The sequence below is a fragment of the Drosophila bipectinata genome, chromosome 2L (genome assembly GCF_030179905.1).
Source record: "Drosophila bipectinata strain 14024-0381.07 chromosome 2L, DbipHiC1v2, whole genome shotgun sequence".
Classification (NCBI taxonomy): domain Eukaryota; kingdom Metazoa; phylum Arthropoda; class Insecta; order Diptera; family Drosophilidae; genus Drosophila; species Drosophila bipectinata.
The window spans coordinates 22,455,941-22,474,085 of NC_091736.1; the positions used below are offsets into that span (position 1 = coordinate 22,455,941).

Consider the following 18,145-nt stretch of genomic DNA (forward strand, 5'->3'; position numbering starts at 1 on the left):
GTTTAATTTTAATAAAGATAAATACATATGTAAACATAATGTGAAATGTAAAAATCCCGTTTATTCGACTCTTTCATTTTTGAGCCCCGTTAAATAGAAATCTCGATAAATTGAATTCCCGTCTAATTCGTAAAAAAAGTGATCCCCTTGCCATTTGGAATTATCGGGACTCGACTGTATTTATTTTATCATCAGTGTCACTGCCGTCTTACTTTTTTGACATGTATACCAAAATATGCCAAATATAGTTGCCGTCTTACTTTTTTGACATGTATGCCAAATATAGTTGAATAATGACACCCTCCAGTTATTATAAATCAAAATTATGAATAAATACATTTAAATTAATGGAATTTATAACTATTACATAAGCTCTTAAATTATTAAAGATTCTCGTTAGTAGAGAAAATTTAGAAGGACCGTTGGCAATTTTGTGAAAAATACCACTGAGAGGGAACATTAAAAGCTTATGCGTGTAACAGTGTCTCAATAAATAAATTTTTGTTTATGTGACTCTCGTGCATGTTCCAGCCACAAAGTTTGCAGATAGACTAAAAGCTTTATACGACGAGGAGCTTTGGCGCCCACGACACTTTTCAGTCTGCAGGACACGCGTTGTAGTCCAGTGTGTTAAGAATTTTTTAATAATTTTATTACCCTAGGTCGGAACGGTTTTTTTTGGGCAAATGCAATTATCTATCATCTAATTTTACAATTGCAAATACTTAGCCACAATGCAACGACAATCGCTTTCTGGGCTTAGAATATTAATTCATCAGCGTCAACTCCTATCGTCGACTATCTCTGTTAGGTCAAAAATTGGTAACAAATCTCCCGGCGGTGCGCATTTTGTAAAGCAAACCCGGGCTCTCTCGCACTGTTGCTCTGCTGCTTGCAGGAGCTACTCAAAGTTTAGTACACACCTGAGCACGGAACGGGCGATGGAACTTCTATGTAACCTGGATGAGGATGAGCGTTGTAATCTGCGTGATGCTCTGGGAAAGATTGATGATGAAAAAAAGAAAAAGCTCTTTAAAAGTAAGTAAAATGCTTTTATTGATTCTTATCTAGAAGCGGGTACAATAATGTTCGGATTTTACAAGTTTTCAGGGATGGGCTTTCAATTTTGTGGTCCAGTCAATGTTAAAAGTTGGATCTACATAAGGCCATGCTTAATAGCTTCTCCTTTAAAACAAGTTCCGTAGGCTTCAGCGGCTTCGCAGTGGTCTTCTGGCACACTTATAGCAGCACAAGTGTCTCCTATCTCAAGAGACAGTTTTAATTTTGCTGGATCGTTCCCAGTATACTGCTTAGCTTTTTCATGTGCGGCCCCCGTGTCTAACTTTCCGCTTTCGCTGAGCAAACCAAAGCTCTTCATTACGCAAGCTCGAAGGCATTTTCCTTCGTAAGTTGAAGCTGGCTGCTTTTTTATCAGCTCCTGAAGATCAACATCATTTGCGCCAACCTTGCCCACACAAGCCTCTGATGTTTCCATCATCTTGGCCATAGCATCCTTTTCGTCGAAGCCGCGCACAGATGAAGCGCAGAGTAGGACCATTGACACAAATAACATCCACGAACGCTGCATGTTTAAAAACTGAAGTTGGACCAAATGTGATACTATTTCAAAAGAGCCAATGACTCTTTTATAGTCGACGCTAAGTTCTCTGGACTGTGAAATTACATACTGCGTCGTTCAGCAACCATTATAAGCTATCCAGCTAATTTTCCAAATCACGATTGTTGTTATTAAATTCTTTATCAACTAAAAGAAAGAAACACCTAATTAATTGTTACTTATTAACGTATTGAATACGTCAAAGACAAATACGTTTTGCACCGCCCATTAAAAACATGCATGTACCCGAAAAACATAATGCGTGTATAAGTACTTTAAGTATAATATACTTATATATACTTATTAAAATATCACAACAAAGCAAAAAATAGAACTTTAAACACTACCAGGCTCAACCTTCAAACCTCCTATTAAAAAAATTTACTAGAAACATTTTAAAGTTCAAATCAAATTTATATTAAAGCAAACTGTTTTTCATTTTCTTAAAAACTACCAATAAATACTTATCGAAAAAGAAAAGCTAGCTGAAGTAAACGTATTATTAAATTCAAATGGATTAACGGATATTCATCCATTTTTAAATCATGTAACTCGGGATTAATTCCCCGCTGCGGCCGAAGTAGGTTATACCATTGCAGGTATAATAAAAGTTTTAAAGCAAACGATATTAAAATTTGATCGGTCAGAATCGGGATCGGCTGTCTATGTCCTATAGCTGCTATGTAAATAAACAGACAGAAATGAAAACATGTTTCTTTTTTAAAGGATAGTCCCAAGTAATTAAAAGCTTAAAAAAGGTTTTTAAAGATCCCATGAAAGTTTCGGAGTTTTGAATACCCTTGCAGAGGTTATTATAATTTTGGTCAATATAGGGGTATAGGGGTATAGTGCATAGGGGTCGAATCAGGATAATCCTGAGTTTATATAAGCATGTCCGTCCGTCTGTTTCTACACAAACTAGACTCTTACTTTTCAAGCTATCGTCTTGAAACTTTGCACACACCCTTCTTTCCCTTGCACGCAGTATATATGTCGGAACGCCCGGGATCGGCCGACTATATCCTATAGCTGCCATATACATACATACATAACTGATTGATCGGAAATGGTACAACTTTGGTGTTTTTAAAGTTAGAGAGTTCAAATTTTACACGAGAGTTATTTTAAGGATCGGACGACTATATCCTATAGCTGCAATATAACTGAACGATCGGAAAAAACCCAACTTTTGGCGTTTTTGAAGATAGAAAACTGAAAATTGGTACAGATTTTAGATATGGTCATTTAATCTGACCTACACAATTTCATAACGATCGGATGAACGAACTGAACTGAACGATCGGAAATGGTTTTTGATAGAAATACCAACTTTGGTATTTTTAAGATGGAAGCTTGGGATTTTTTTAGATATTTAATTATTTTATTGTAATTAATTGATTTTATTATGATATTCTTATAAAGACCGGCCAAATATATCCGATGTTTGCGATATATATCCGGATTTAATTGCAAGGGTATATCAACTTCGGCTCCGCCCGAAGTTAGCTTTCCTTTCTTGTTACTTTTTGTAAAAGTCTGACCAGACTAAAGATATATATATATCTATATATATCGCGGTTTCAAGAAATCGTGATTTCCATCGCATAAACCAGGGACTGTAACGATTATAACTAAAAAAGCAAAAAATTACAAAATAAAAGTTATTTCTTAATTTTTACGAAAAAAACTGATTTTTAATAATTAAAATTATTTTAATAATAAAAAATTAGTAATAATTATTAAGTATCAATTTTTATAGAAAAATTACGCAATAACTTTTATTTTAAAAATTGAAAATAAAGATTGAATCTATATATCTTTTGATCCGTTGAAGCACGATCCAATATATATGTATATATATGATCTACAAATCAATACCTTTCAGATGGTATATAATAAGTATGTATTATACTGTTCTGTTCGAAGCCTCTAACTCTCTCTTCTTTATCTCTCTCTGGATACGCTCTCCAGCGGAACAGTCTGTGCCGACAGCTGTCGGCACCTTCAACGCTGCCCCCTTCTCTGCCTCTGCTGGATTCATCTTTTCTTACTTTACTTTCATAACCTAAAAAACATTACAAATACTTCTTTTAAATACATACCACCAATACACGCTGCTTTTTGTTCTTCTTTTTTCTGCTTTGCATCTCATTCTGATCATGCTAATTTCCAGGTGATGCGAGTCGCTGGCTGTTTCTCTTGGGACTTGGTCATTTCGTAACTGCTACAACTGAATTAGAATCGTCCTTCTTCTCTTCTAGGGGACGATCGGTTCTAGGTGCCAATTTCCAGGCGTGGTTAGATATTGGTTTGCTGACTGATACTGCTTTCCAAGCGACTGTAGCGCCATCTCTTCCATCCTTTTGCTCTCGTGATCATGATAAAGTTGGTCCTTTCCCTCCTAAAATCCTACGCGAGAAACTTTACTGCTTAACTAAACTCAAAACCATTGTGGCCGTGGTCCGACCCTTTCTGCAGAATTCCAAGCGGTGTGTGGGACTAGCGGTGTGTGGGGCTAAAGTGTGGGACTAGCGGCTAGGGGGCGGCCAATTAAACGAGGCGAATTATCTTTTCTCTAGTTAATTATTAAATCAATATTTATTCCATTCAATTGTCCTCAATAACAATTGAGGCGTTCGATTTATCTGTTTAAACTTCTGTGCAGTGGGCGTGCATTTATAAGATTTACGCCATACTGATTTTCGATTAACGACATAATCGTATCAGAGCGGAAAGACGCTTCGTTATCACATTTTTTTGGTATTTGAATAGGTTTATTAGTTGGATGATAGTGATTTTCCTGTCTACTGTTGCCCTAGACCAGTGGTCGGCACGGCCCTATCCTCCGGGCATAGAAAATTTCTCTGCCCGAGCTCTGCCATACACATAAAGTATATATGTGTAAAACGTCATGCTCACAGCCTACTTTCTGCTATTCGTTACTAATACCAATGCTCACAGTTCGCAAATAACCTTTTTCCTACCTTTAACCTTTTTTTCCTTATCTTAATTTTAAGAAAACAACCGAACAAAATTTTGATAATCACTCTCTTTCAGAGCAGGACTTACTTTCTTTTGATTGGAGAGTTGAGAGATTCGTAAAATGCTCGCCTACTGAACATCGCTCACAAAAGATATGATTGAGGTTCGCACAGAGACCCTCATTGACCGAAAAAGTCAATTAATAGCCAAACACATTGAATTCTGTTCGATGCACAGTGGTACAATGTGTAACTTTTTGAATTATTTTTTTATTAACAATGATCTGTTTAACCGGCAACAATACGACCGACGGAAGGCAAGTGACAGTATCCCAGCTTAAAATTTTTAATGCAAATAACAGAAACTGCTTTTGGACAGATTCAATCGTCCTTTGATGAACATTGCGGACTCCAAACTCACGAACAGTATTCCAAGATAGGAATACAATAGTTTTAGTTGTGAAAGGATGATCAAAAAATTTTGTTGACCAACGTTTGATAATGATATGTGTCCATTGGACGACAACCTATTGTCAAAAAGGACTCCAAGATTATTAGGAAAACCGGATCTAAGACGTTATTCCCTAGTGAGTAGGAGACGATGTGAGGCACACTGCGATTGAACGTTATAACCTTACACTTAGACGCATGCGTTATAATTTATAGGAATACGAATAATTGAGGTTATATAAATCGGACGTATAAATTGTTTGAAAAAATGACGCAAAGAGATTAGCAATACCTAGCTCAGAAGAATGTGAAATATTTTTACATGATAGGGAACGAGAAAAAATATTTGATTTACGTTGCATATTGACAAAAGAATAGAAGGAGCTCGGATCATAACGAAAGTTTACCTAACAATTCATAATATACCGCTTATACAGTGGATTGTTGAGAATAATAAACTGGTTGCGAATATACAAAAAGTTTGTATACCAACAAAGCAAACGGTTTCTCTCAGACTTTTTAATCAAAGACTCATTGAACCACACTTATTTTGAGACGCCAGCCACAGGTTAACAGTTATTTTCGAGCTATGCTTAAATGTCTAATGATTCTCTATTCCACATATAACTTTCCCTTCAATTCATTATTCAATTGAAATAATGAACAATTCATTATTTTCTCTTATCCTATGCTTACCCAAATACCATAAAGACTTAATTAATCTGCATGTGTGCTGCATGTAATTTAAATTAGGCAGATATCGGGTTCCAAAAGAATATTTGGCTCGACTTCAAAAAGTATTTGAATCAAACAATCTATAAATGAAACTTAAACGTTATGCATCCTTTCACTGCTCTGTAGAGAAGGGATGATAGCGACTGGCGTACGTGGGATCACAACATATCTATGGAATTCATTTCTTACTTCCACATTCCACATCTCTTACTTTCCCTTCAATTCATTATTCAATTGAAATAATGAACAATTCATTATTTTCTCTTATTCTACTTAACTACAATTTAATTCCTATGCTTACCCAAATACTATAAAGACTTAATTAATCTGCATGAGTGCTGCATGTAATTTAAATTAGGCAGATATCGGGTTCCAAAAGAATATTTGGCTCGACTTTAAAAAGTATTTGAATCAAACAATCTATAAATGAAACTTAAACGATATGCATCCTTTCACTGCTCTGTAGAGAAGGGATGATTGCGACTGGCGTACGTGGGATCGCAACATATCTATGGAACGCATTTCTAGACCGGCCCGGAGAAGCAACCTTTTTCATTACTCGGGATATCAAAAAAAAGGGGGGCTCGAACTCGGTTTCATAGGTAAGGACAATCGTCCATTTGGTGAAGCCCCTTATTTGGTGGAACGGAGAACTCCGTATCGCTTCAATTGGCTTTAAAAAGGTTTACAATTTACGGCTTTTGGTGTGGTACTCACTCCTTTATTCCGCGACGAGCTGTTGGAGCGCTTTCATGTGCTCGAGTCTGCCACAGATCAATATCGGCGTCTCCTCCAAAAAAAAAAAACTGTCGTCCTTGCTGCTTTCAATCCTACGGTGACAGCTCCGGTCAGGCTTGCTTTTTCCGGATTCTAGGCTTTTAGAAGATTTCGCGCGGCCTTGCAGCGAACTAATCCTGTATGCACCCCGCTCGAATTTCGCTTCTCTTTCAACAAAGATCTCTCACACCTTTCACCGAGACTTCCGATCCGGTGAACCAAAAGAACACATTAGGTTCGCTCAACCATGACCTAACCTAACACACTCACCTCGCCACCGTGAATCGCGACCTGCCCCACTCTGGAACCGCACCGCAAAAAGGCTGCCACATACGCCGATCTATCGGCAAAGTTACAGGTATGAAACGTCATGCTCTGAACCTACTCTCTGCTATTCGTTACTAATACTAAAGCATTAAAATTATATCAATGTATTGAGTACCGATCACTGCTTTAAACCGTTCCTAATTTTGCATGGATTATGCAGCAGATTGTGCAATCCGGGGATTAGGAGTATCCGAGCTCATTGACTTCCAATTGTTTAAACGTGTAACGGTGTGGGTGAAGAAGGATTCGCCATTGCTTGGGCAAGCTAGAGTCCGGCTCTTGCTCGACGGCTTGGTGGTCTTGTATCGGACGGATCACATAATTTAAAAATTAGTAGTCTACATTCAAGAACTGAGCGGGTTAGCTACAAAGCGCTATATACTGCGTGCAAAAGAAAGAAGGGTGTGTGCAAAGTTTCAAGACGATAGCTTTAAAACTGAGAGACTAGTTCGCGTAGAAACAGACAGACAGACGGACAGACGGACATGCTCATATCAACTCAGGAGGTGATCCTGATCAAGAATATATATACTTTATAGGGTCGGAGATGTCTCCTTCACTGCGTTGCACACTTTTGACCAAAATTATAATACCCTCTGCAAGGGTATAATAAACAAGAAAGGAAAGCTAACTTCGGGCGGAGCCGAAGTTTATATACCCTTGCAGTTAAAACCGGATATATATCGCAAACATCGGATATAGTTGGCCGATCCTTATGGGAATAGGAATATATAATCCAATTTATTACAATACAAAATCTAAAAAAAGTCCCAAACTTCTATCTTCAAAAATACGAAAGTTGATATTTCTACCAAATACCATTTCCGATCGTTCAGCTATGGGCAGCTATGGGATATAGTCGGCCGATCCTAATGAAATTTGGTAGGTTGGATCAACTGACCAAGAATTAAATCTGTACTAAGTTCCAGCTTTCTATCTTCAAAAACACGAAAGTTGGGTCATTTCCGATCGTTCAGTTATATGGCAGCTATAGGATATAGTCGGCCGATCCTTATGAAATTTGGCATGACGTAATGTTTTGCCAAAAATAGCTCACATGTCAAATTTGAACTCTCTAACTCTAAAAACACCAAAGTTATACCATTTCCGATCAATCAGTTATATGGCAGCTATAGGATATAGTCGGCCGATCCGGGCCGTTCCGACTTATATACTGCGTGCAAAGGAAAGAAGGGTGTGTGCAAAGTTTCAAGACGATAGCTTTAAAACTGAGAGACTAGTTCGCGTAGAAACAGACAGACGGACAGACAGACGGACAGACGGACAGACGGACAGACGGACAGACGGACATGCTCATATCAACTCAGGAGGTGATCCTGATCAAGAATATATATACTTTATAGGGTCGGAGATGTCTCCTTCACTGCGTTGCACACTTTTGACCAAAATTATAATACCCTCTGCAAGGGTATAAAAACATATAAATGTTTAAACATTTAAGAACAGATATTTAAAATGCATTTTTACAATTTGCAGTTGTTTCTATCAGCATCTGGAAGCTTATGGTAGAGTTGAGAAGACCTTAATAGTTTTGAAACTATTCTATACCAACTAACTACTTATCTCATCATAATTTGAGAATTTTTTATTTTTATATACTAGGGTGATTTTTTTAGAGGAAACAGAATCATTATTTTCGAAATAAAATGGAACTATTTGCAACAAACGTTGTTTAGGTGTGAGTCTATTCATGATGAGTTGCTAAACCAAACTGAGAATAAATCACTTGATAGCTGTTAAATCGGTTGCCATCTTGAAAAGTAACGCCAACTTAAAGATCTACACATCTAAATAAAACGCCCTTTATTATATTTACACGCAAAAGTTTCAGTAAGAGAGACGCATTAATTGGCAGGTTTTGGATCTTTGGTGCTTAATTTGTTTACTTTATTTATTTCTATGCGTTGACGAATCATTAGAAAATATAATATAATATATGTTTGGTTATTGAGGGTTTTCAATGAAGTCAATCCGCTCCATAATAAAAAGGCCGAATTTAAAAATTGCACGTTATAAGTCAAAAATTGTGATAAACCAGTTTATAATGATAAGCAGTGACTTAATGATATGAGCAGAGAGTGTCCGACTGGACATAGCGAAGACATTGACATAGACATAGACATTGCGGAGCTAAAGCTCTTTCAAGATAGGCCCGTTGAAGTCGATCTGCCGAAAAAGAGTCGGCTTAAACATAATAAATAAACTATAAACTATTTCAGCAGCTTCTGCCTGACTCACAATATTCACTCCAGATCCAGTGTAGAAAGATCGATCTTCCGAGGGCTGTAAGCTGTAATTTACCTAAAAGCGGCCTTATCGCCAATGTATATTTATGTATACATATTTATTTATTATATATAAATATGTTTTAGAGTTTAGATTCTTTGTCGTTGATGGTGCGGGAGTCTTACAAGTGCATAGATATATGTACACTAAGAGAAACCGAGCTTATGTAAAATTCAAAACTATCAAAAACTACAAAATTCTAAACTTCGAAAGCATGTGTTGACATGTTGTGAAAAAATCACTCGTAGCACTAAAGCTGCTAGATATAGTTCCACTGATTTTCACTTTATTACACGAGGGCTAAACACCTATTGAAAATTCACGTAGACTCGACTGTGGTTTACGACTTCACACACGGTAAAGAGACCCACACGGTTAGCATCAGAGATTTTGAATTAAGCTACTGCGAAAATGGCCCGGATCTTAACTATTTTACATATTTTAGAACAACCCGCTAATCTTCCATAATCAATACCCTAATTAAGGTAACTTAATCTCAGCTTAACCAGTAACACCTTTGGTAACTCGGTTTAATGTCACCTAGATATATTTATATTTATTTATGACGGTTATACATAAGGTTTTTTAATATTAATGAGGTAACGATTAAATGCGCAAATTGATGGCTTCGTAAATCAAGCTCTCAAAGTTCCTCTTCTCTCTTTCTAGTGATAAGATATTGTATGTCGTGTTCTCAGCTTCTTGCGTCAAAACCAGACATTCTCAATTGGGGCGTCTCTCTAAGCTATACAAATTATGGCCGTACGTCAAATCGTTCTGAGCACGTTTCTGCTAAAACATGTCAAACTTCCCAATGAAAACGTCAGACGGCGCCAGGCAACACTTAGTATGGCCTAGGCCAGAAATATATATAGCGGCCCTCGTACAAGGCGAGGTCAAAACCAACTGCCTAGCTGCACAGGTGGTTGTCAAGACGGACAATCCATTCTCAATTGCATCTCATCTTCGCTGAAGCTTATACACTGTCTAGGTTATGTTTTGCGATTTATTAATCGCATAAAACACCCTTCTTCGAAACGAACATCGACTTCTCAAATCTTTGATAAAATCAAGGCGGTAAGAATTCGATGGTTGCAACATGCTCAAGTTGCTTGTCCAGCTAGTACTTCCAGCTAGTACTCACTGTAAAAATTTTAGGAAAACAATAACAAAGGTAAATTTCTGTCATAATTTCATAATGAAATTGGTCTCGTTATATTCAGAATTAACGACAATTTTTATATGTGTCAAAAATGATACTATTTCTTGGAAGTTGTACCGGAAAAATGGCGTCAAAGTCTGAAGAAAAAAGAAAAATTTCAAACACGGTTTTATACTATATTCCACCTAATGAACAATTCCTACTAGGTCTCTTCAAAAGTTCCAAATCACTGTCGCACTGTCTTATAGACTAGGACACCAAACTCAGAGTCGGAGGACGTATCCAACACTCACAGTTGTATACAGAGGTAAAACATTCAATTTTTCTTTCAAAGGCTCATCAGATAACTTTCTTGATCATAGCACCGACTCAACCGGCATCTTGAAGTGTTATCTCTTTCCGTTATCGTGAGGCACTTTTGCATACGAAGGCGCAAACTCTCTCATTCCACCGGGCGCTCTACATTGGGGGCGAAAGTTCGATACGTAACCCGCATCTTCAAAGACTCATTAGAAGCGGCACAATTATACATTAGCAAATGAGCACGTTGACTGCGCAGTTCAGGGCGGTTGAAAACTCACGATGCTACACGTCGGATATATATAGCAAATGTCTGTCACTAGCCTATTTTCTAATCGGGAATATTTACAAGGCTTCTTGAAAGGACTAATTTCGGCCGATTATATCCAATAGCTGCCATATAACTGAACGATCGGAAATGACCCAACTTTCGTGTTTTTGAAGATAGAAAGCTGGAACTTAGTACAGATTCTATTTTTGGTGAATTGACCCGACCTACTAAATTTCGATCGGCCGACTATATCTTATAGCTGCCATATAACTGAACGATCGAAAATGGTTTTTGGTAGAAATACCAACTTTGGTATTTTTGAAGATAGAAGCTTGGGACTTTTTTTTTTTAGAAATTTTATTGTAATTTATTAATTATATTATGATTTAAGGATCCGCCAACTATAGTCGTATGTAGTCGTATAGTCGTATAAAAATCCGAACTCTTTAACTCTAAAAATACCAAAGTTATACCATTTCCGAAAATTCATATACGTACAAAGGAAAGAATGTTGGGTGCAAAGTTTCAAGTCGATAGCTATAAAACTGAGAGACTAGTTTGCGTAGAAACAGACAGACGGACATGCTTATATCAACTCAGGAGGTGATCCTGATCAAGAATATATATACTTTATAGGGTCGGAGATATCTCCTTCACTGCGTTGCAAACTTTTGGACAAAATTATAATACCCTCTGCAAGGGTATAAAAATACAATTCGTACGATTCGTTCTGTCAATTTTGTTTTGAAAATAGCTATAATTCCCGCTAGCCGTTAGTTTTCAATTTATACCGCATTTTGATGTTGAAAACCGCCAGATATTCCACCAGTTATTCGCGAGCACTGTTTGACTGCTTTGAGCCAAAAAGGCTCCAATACAAAGTTGGAGGCGTCCGTTAAAAGTTCAAACTTTTGAGACAGAAATATTAGAGAAATTTCCTATGCCCTTGGGATAAGGCCCTGCTGAACACTGATTTAAACAACACACATTTGTCCAACTGACATTTCATGTTGGCTGTAGAGATTTGAAGATCGTGTTACAATTTTTGGTGTGAGAATCCCAATCATTTTTGAAGGTTATGATATCATCAACGTTGACCACTGGTAGGAAAAGCGCACGCATTTTTAACATTTGATGTGTGCGTAGGAATAAAAAAAAATGATAGCAGGGCATTCACTGCCGTTTGTTTTTATTGCGTTAACTTAAAAGTTTGAATGGGCACTTAAAGAGTGCCTTTTTTCCAAAGAAAGCTTTCCTAACAACAACTCTTAGACGAATGAAAAATTACTCCTCCCTATCTATATTTTCCATAGAGAAAACTTTTTTCAACAAAATTTGTTTTCAACAAAAACAGTAAATCCTCTTTTAATAGGCCCCTTCTGAGTCACACGAAAACTACGTGACACGTAGTCGGCCGTGAGTTCAAGGAACCGGAACTCTCAAGTGAAGAGACTCCCGAAAAGGGTCGTCGAGACGCCCCTACGCTGGGAATTTGCTTTCACGAGGTGAGAGGTCTTGCGCGTGGAGGTGCCATCATCGGAACACCCTGGTCAGGAGAGATCAGACGTGTCGTCGCGAGTGGGAAGTTCGGAGAAATTGGGCTCGTCAAGCCGAACACTGCGCAACGCCCTAAAGCTGTCCTCGAACTGTCCGGTATATCGTCGGTGCTAGAGAAGGTGTATGCTAGACACTAATGTACAGCTTCATCCAAGCAAATTGTGGTCAAGGCAAGCGGCGTCCATGGACCTCCTACCCATCAGCCAATAGTACGCTTTTAATCTTACTTCAAACTGCTTTCGCTTTTTGACTAGGTGAGGCTTCCAAGTAAGCCTCCTGCCTAGCGTCAAGCCCAGGTATCTTGGGTTTTCTACTTGAGGGATGGGGGAGCTGTTGAGGTGGACCGGTGGGCAATTTCCCCGACGGAGAGAAAACGTGGTGGCGGTGGATTTATCGTTATTCACTTGAATATTGTACCTTCTACCAGCAAGCACATGTTCGAAAGGTACCAGCAGGGCCGTAGCTAGAGCCTCGGGGGCCCTGGGGCAACAAGTAAATTTGGGGCCCCTATACGAAAGTCTTTTGCCCCGCGGGGCCCCTTCCCTTCGGGGGCCCTGGGGCACCGCCCCACCTGCCCCATGGCAGCTACGGTCCTGGGTACCAGGCTGGTCGTCATACATAGCTGTGTCCCTATGCACAATAAAAAAAGTTAGATGGGATCCGAGGCACGCCTGTAATTGTATTAATTGATTTTCTAATCGAGGCTTCTTGATAAGAGAGAAGACAAGGCCAATCTCCACGCAACCCGTAACCAAGGCTGTATTTCTATAGGAATTTGTCATGACCATTTCTGTGTTTTGGCCAAAGCCCATTGAACTTATGTTATTTTAAATAAGTGACAAGTGTTGATGATTTGATAGGATTCTTCCACCGATTGACCATTCAGCGACTTTAACTATTATACATTTTTTACACCTCCTGCCAATGTTTGTTCCTTTTTTTTTTTACACTTCCGCTCTTGGCCTTTTTCCGTTTTCTTCCCGCTCGGGGCCAATCTTCGCTGTTCGTAACTGGAAAAAAATTGGAAATTTCCTGGATTTTTTATCGGCTAAATGAAAGCAAAAATTTGTAAAATAGGTTTTATAATATTAGTCGCGAAGTACTACATCAATTTTTTTCGAATAAATCGAAAACAAAATGGCAGCTGTGCATCATTTCTTCGTTGGCCCTTTTTTGTTGAAGGGGGGCATGGTCCTTAATTTTTGATCTAGAACAAAAAATCAAGTTTGGTTAGTTTCTATACATCAACAGCTATCGGCACACGCAGGATTTTTGTGATTTATTGATTTTTTTTTAAATTTTTCCCCTACTCATATGTCCCCCCTTAAGGTGGCCAGGCACCTGGAGCCCACAAATGGTGAACTACTGGATTTATTTATTCCAGACGCTCTCTAATTGCATACAAATTCATATTTCCCCATTAATGGTGCGCCTAGGTGTCACTTCACGATACGGAAAGTGCTACATCTTTTTTACTTTTAAAAATTATAATAAACTTTCTTTGGGTACAAAAAAAATGTAAAATTACCAAAAAGTTAAAATACTGCAAGAGCAGTCAAGAGCTTCTGTGTCAATCTTGCTTTATTTTAGAACTATTCAATATGTTTTATAAAACTACTCAAACATGCGATGCCATCAAAGTATCTTAAAGTAGACTTTGTAATGTTTATTAAGCAAGAAATGCATGTTTATATTTATTAAAAAGTTATTATTATTTTATTTATCAGCCGGTTTGTAGATGAAAGACAAAAAATGTATCGATTAAATCAACCAGTTAATTAATTATATGTGTTATTAATTTTACATTTACAGTGAAGTCTGCAGCCCCACCGTCCGCCGGCCAATTGTACAGCAGTAAGTTTAAGACTCAGTTTCTTTGAATTAAATAATTGCGTTTTTTACTTTTAGTCTTTTTTGTAAATGCTGTACCGTTTATCGCCTTTGGTTTTCTGGATAATTTTATTATGATAATAGCGGTAATATCTCCTTTCATAACAAAATTGTAGAACCTTTAACACTTTATATTTCAGGGTGAATATATTGAGCTCTCTTTGGGCCAGGTTGTGGCTATTTCCACAATGGCAACCGCTGGTCTGGGCAATACCATTAGCGACATTATGGGAATAACATTAGCCACTTACGTTGAAAACGGATGCCAAATTTTAGGTCTTAAACAGCCCATGTTAACTCCTGCGCAATTTGATCTTAAGTCTAGCAAGCGAGCCACAAGTTTCGTAAGTTAGAAAACCATTCACGAAAGTCTCCTTCAATTGAGAAGATATAACAAGAATCATTTTTTAGGGCCGAATTATTGGCATCACTGCCGGTTGCCTACTTGGTATGTGCCCATTATGGTTTATGGACGAGAAGGCAGAAATAGTAGATGACAACTAGGATTATTGTACATTTCATAAAACAAAAATAGTAATTTAACCTAAAATATTAAAACCCATGTTATAATGAAAATTTTACCATTAATGTAGTGCTAAAACCAAAACAAAAATTAAATGCGTGGCACACCCTTTTAGAATTGATTACAATTTTTTTCTAAAAAAGGAAGGTCAACTTCGAAGGAAGCGGGAGCTCATATACCCTATATATAAACATGATAAAAAAAAAAAAGATAATATCTTTTATTCAGTTAAATTGTAGATACAGGGAATAGTTGATCGATATTTATGTGTAACCAAAATAAAATATATACTACAAAAATACAAAGCTTTTTTAAAAAAGCGCATTATTTTGTTACGCAGTAAACCAATTGCAATTTCTAAATTGTTTGAATGTATCATATTAATGAGTTTCTTATTACACTACTTCTAAGTTATAACCACTTAAACATGTCAGCTATAGAACGTTTATTCAATAACAATCATTCGGACTTACAATACTGCAGGAAAAGTAACAAGTTGTGTTAAATAGCTGCAAGACTGAAAAACGAATTATCGTACTGCATCACCGTAAAGAAATTCGGGAATAAAGTACATTTAAAAGTTATTGAGGTATTTTTTATAAATTTTCTCCGTTTCTAAAAAATGTATTATTCTATGTAAAAGGGTAAAAAAAAAAATTCATAGAAACTAAAAACTCACTGTACCTTATTACTTACCATCTAAAATATATAAAAATTTATACTCAAACATTGTAGGCTAACGTAGGCACCTTGAAAAACATTATTAATAATTAAAACAAATTATTAATTTGTAATTTTTTTTTTATTTGACAGAAAAATGGAAGTTTAATCTTTTAAATAGACATTCTTTACTTTTGAAGCCATAGAGCATCGATGCAGTACCAAAAATGCTTACAGGCATGGGTTTTCCTTGCGCCTGAAATAAATCATATCAATCAATCAAAAAAATTCACTTTACTTTACTTACAAAATTCTTTAAACATTTGAACAAAACTTTTTCAAGCATATTGAATATAACCCAAAATAAAACTATTTTTCTCAAAAGACTTTCTTTGACAGTGACGCCAATTACTATAATTGCTTAAACTCAACTTTGATGACGGTATTATAAATATATTGCAAGAGTTTAACAATTTTTCAAAATTTCTACAATGCGGTTTGGTCACCAAATAAGATAAATGTGTTTTTTTTTCTACTCTGCAAATAATTTAACACCTATCCCAAAAACACCTACAAAAAATATTTTTTTTTTTGTATGTACACCGAAATAAGCTCTGAAAATGTGTAATGTTTCATTTTCAATATATTTTAAATTTAATCAATTTTTTCAATCAAGAAATTTCATCACTGAAAAAGATTTATTTACCCCGAATAATGTAGACAATTTACAATATGACTTTCAATAAAGTATATATATTATCTAAGAAGTTAAGTACCAAAGTAAAATAAGTTATTTGAAATAGTAGTGAGTATTACCGAAAATTTTACCAAAAAGAATAATGACTTAATTTTAAGTTCTTATTATTCTTATTCTAGCGTCTAAGGCAGTGAACCACTTGACCACTTTATGTGGCATTTAGACATTTTTTAAAAGTTTTCAAACTTTTTCAAATCTATTGTGAATGCATTATTAAAACATTAAACGATGATGCTTCAACCCTAAAAGGTTATGTTCAACAATCAGTTATGAGAAAAACCGCTTTAAAAACAGGTATTGCAATTAATGAAAAGTTATAGTAGTTTTTACTCTTTGTTAAATTTCATTAATTGTTCAAATTGTGGGTGTCTATACCATATGTCTATCTATACTACACCAACATTTTGTCATTTTATAAAAGCCTTTTTAGCTGAATTTTTCTTTCACTTCTTATTATGCACTTTTTGGGAGCAATTTAGAACAACTGGAGCAATTTAGATTATTCTTATATTAATTTGGCTTTTTCAACTTCTTTGCCAGGTGCTGTTGCTAGAAGGTGGCGAGAACTTATTTGTTGAATATCTTGCATGTTTTTTGTTCAATATGGATCAAACATTCTGTTCAAAAGTGCATAAATATTGTATGTACAAAAGAAAAAGGCACTATTCCTGCAATTGCAGCGACAACTACTGCAATGCAAAATGCCGCGACGTCAACGACTACAGCGAGTACAAAAACATCAACTTCGGAAAGTGCCAAAGCGGACTCGACCACACAAAATGGAATGGACCGCTAAATTCAAATTAAGCGCAATAAAATAAAAATAAACTGCATCCAGAAGATCGACGAAGAACCAGGCAGATCCAGTAGCGACAGATTTGCTCTGCTGGCGAAGGTTGGGGAAAACTAATCTATTGGTAAATCTATTACAAGTGGTACTAAATGGAATTGAACTCGACTTCACCGCCACGGATCTAAAAAACCGCTTTGAAAAAAAAGGGCTTCCACGCCAAGAATGTTGTTAACATTCTTAACAAAGACAAAAGGCCACAACCCCTCTGCAAGATCGAGCTCGAGTGAGAAAGCAAGTCGTTGATGAAGAACGAACTCCACCCAATTTACAAACTGCAATATCTTTTGCATCGCAGAACCACTGTGGAAGAGCCACATAAACGCAACGGTCCAGTGTAATGCACTAATTGCCATGAGTAAGAACCCACTAGGTCTGCGCGGGCGCCCACAACTCCGACTACACTACAGACAAGAACAGTACCGTGAAGAAATATGGAAACTACCGGGACAACCATACGGCAAACTATAGAGGATGTGTGGTGCACAAGGAGTTAAACAATCGACAAGCGATCACAGCGCGAAATCAAAAATCAAAGGATTTCGGCCGATTCGTGTGTGTAACACACGAAAGTTGACTATAATTTCAGCCTCTAAGCATGAATTGGAGATGCGCAACCAATCAGCTTTTGATGTTAACGCTTAAATGAGCTTCCAATTTTAGATTTTTAGTGCAATTTTAAAAACGCAAAAACTGTAAACCTAATTAACAAAATCCAAATTTTTCAAATGTATACTTTTCATCAATACACACTACACGTATTATGTGTTTTTGTATGTGAAATGTCCAAAAAACTTGTGTTGTCCTTTTAATAGAGTGAAAATGTAAGTAGTCTAGCAAACGAATTTTTAGAATTAAATATCATTTTTAAAAAGAGATTTAAAGTAAGTCAAGCCGAGTCCATCAATAAAACTTATTCTATGTTGTAGATTGTTTAATTTTCTTTCTACGAGATTTTTCATTAAAAAACAAGAAAGGAA

At 36.6% G+C, this 18,145-nt stretch overlaps 2 protein-coding genes across 10 annotated transcripts; one reads left to right on the forward strand and one right to left on the reverse strand.

Annotated features, from left to right (window-relative positions):
- Positions 1–295: 295 nt before the first annotated feature.
- On the forward strand, positions 296–16,871 carry LOC108125754 (transmembrane protein 65). Of its 6 annotated transcripts, XM_070277177.1 has the most exons (6): positions 296–1,038; positions 14,298–14,339; positions 14,394–14,461; positions 14,516–14,719; positions 14,787–14,909; positions 16,856–16,871. In XM_070277177.1, exons 1-5 carry the CDS (start codon positions 735–737, stop codon positions 14,877–14,879), a joined length of 711 nt encoding a protein of 236 aa, XP_070133278.1. In that variant the 5' UTR covers positions 296–734; the 3' UTR covers positions 14,880–14,909; positions 16,856–16,871. The 6 variants fall into 6 exon arrangements, with proteins under 6 accessions (XP_070133278.1, XP_017097575.3, XP_070133282.1 ...); XM_017242086.3 differs by lacking the exon at positions 16,856–16,871 and having other exon boundaries at positions 14,787–15,019; XM_070277181.1 differs by lacking the exons at positions 296–1,038; positions 16,856–16,871 and adding an exon at positions 9,971–10,369 and having other exon boundaries at positions 14,787–15,019.
- On the reverse strand, positions 1,030–6,621 carry Obp28a (Odorant-binding protein 28a). Of its 4 annotated transcripts, none has more exons than XM_070277182.1 (3): positions 6,502–6,609; positions 3,721–4,027; positions 1,030–1,765 (listed from the first exon to the last, which is right to left on the reverse strand). In XM_070277182.1, exon 3 carries the CDS (start codon positions 1,586–1,588, stop codon positions 1,157–1,159), a length of 432 nt encoding a protein of 143 aa, XP_070133283.1. In that variant the 5' UTR covers positions 1,589–1,765; positions 3,721–4,027; positions 6,502–6,609; the 3' UTR covers positions 1,030–1,156. The 4 variants fall into 4 exon arrangements, with proteins under 4 accessions (XP_070133283.1, XP_070133284.1, XP_017097618.1 ...); XM_070277183.1 differs by lacking the exon at positions 6,502–6,609 and adding an exon at positions 4,603–4,666; XM_017242129.3 differs by lacking the exon at positions 3,721–4,027 and having other exon boundaries at positions 6,502–6,621.
- Positions 16,872–18,145: the final 1,274 nt, after the last annotated feature.

Excerpts from the sequence above, each read along its gene's own strand:
- Obp28a (XM_017242129.3), bottom strand. The coding sequence starts at position 1,588 with ATGCAGCGTTCGTGGATGTTATTTGTGTCAATGGTCCTACTCTGCGCT.
- LOC108125754 (XM_070277177.1), top strand. The coding sequence starts at position 735 with ATGCAACGACAATCGCTTTCTGGGCTTAGAATATTAATTCATCAGCGT. Across the intron at positions 14,340-14,393 it reads CGCCGGCCAATTGTACAGCA|TCTTTTTTGTAAATGCTGTA; the intron begins GTAAGTTTAAGA and ends TTTTACTTTTAG. Across the intron at positions 14,462-14,515 it reads ATTTTATTATGATAATAGCG|GGTGAATATATTGAGCTCTC; the intron begins GTAATATCTCCT and ends TTTATATTTCAG.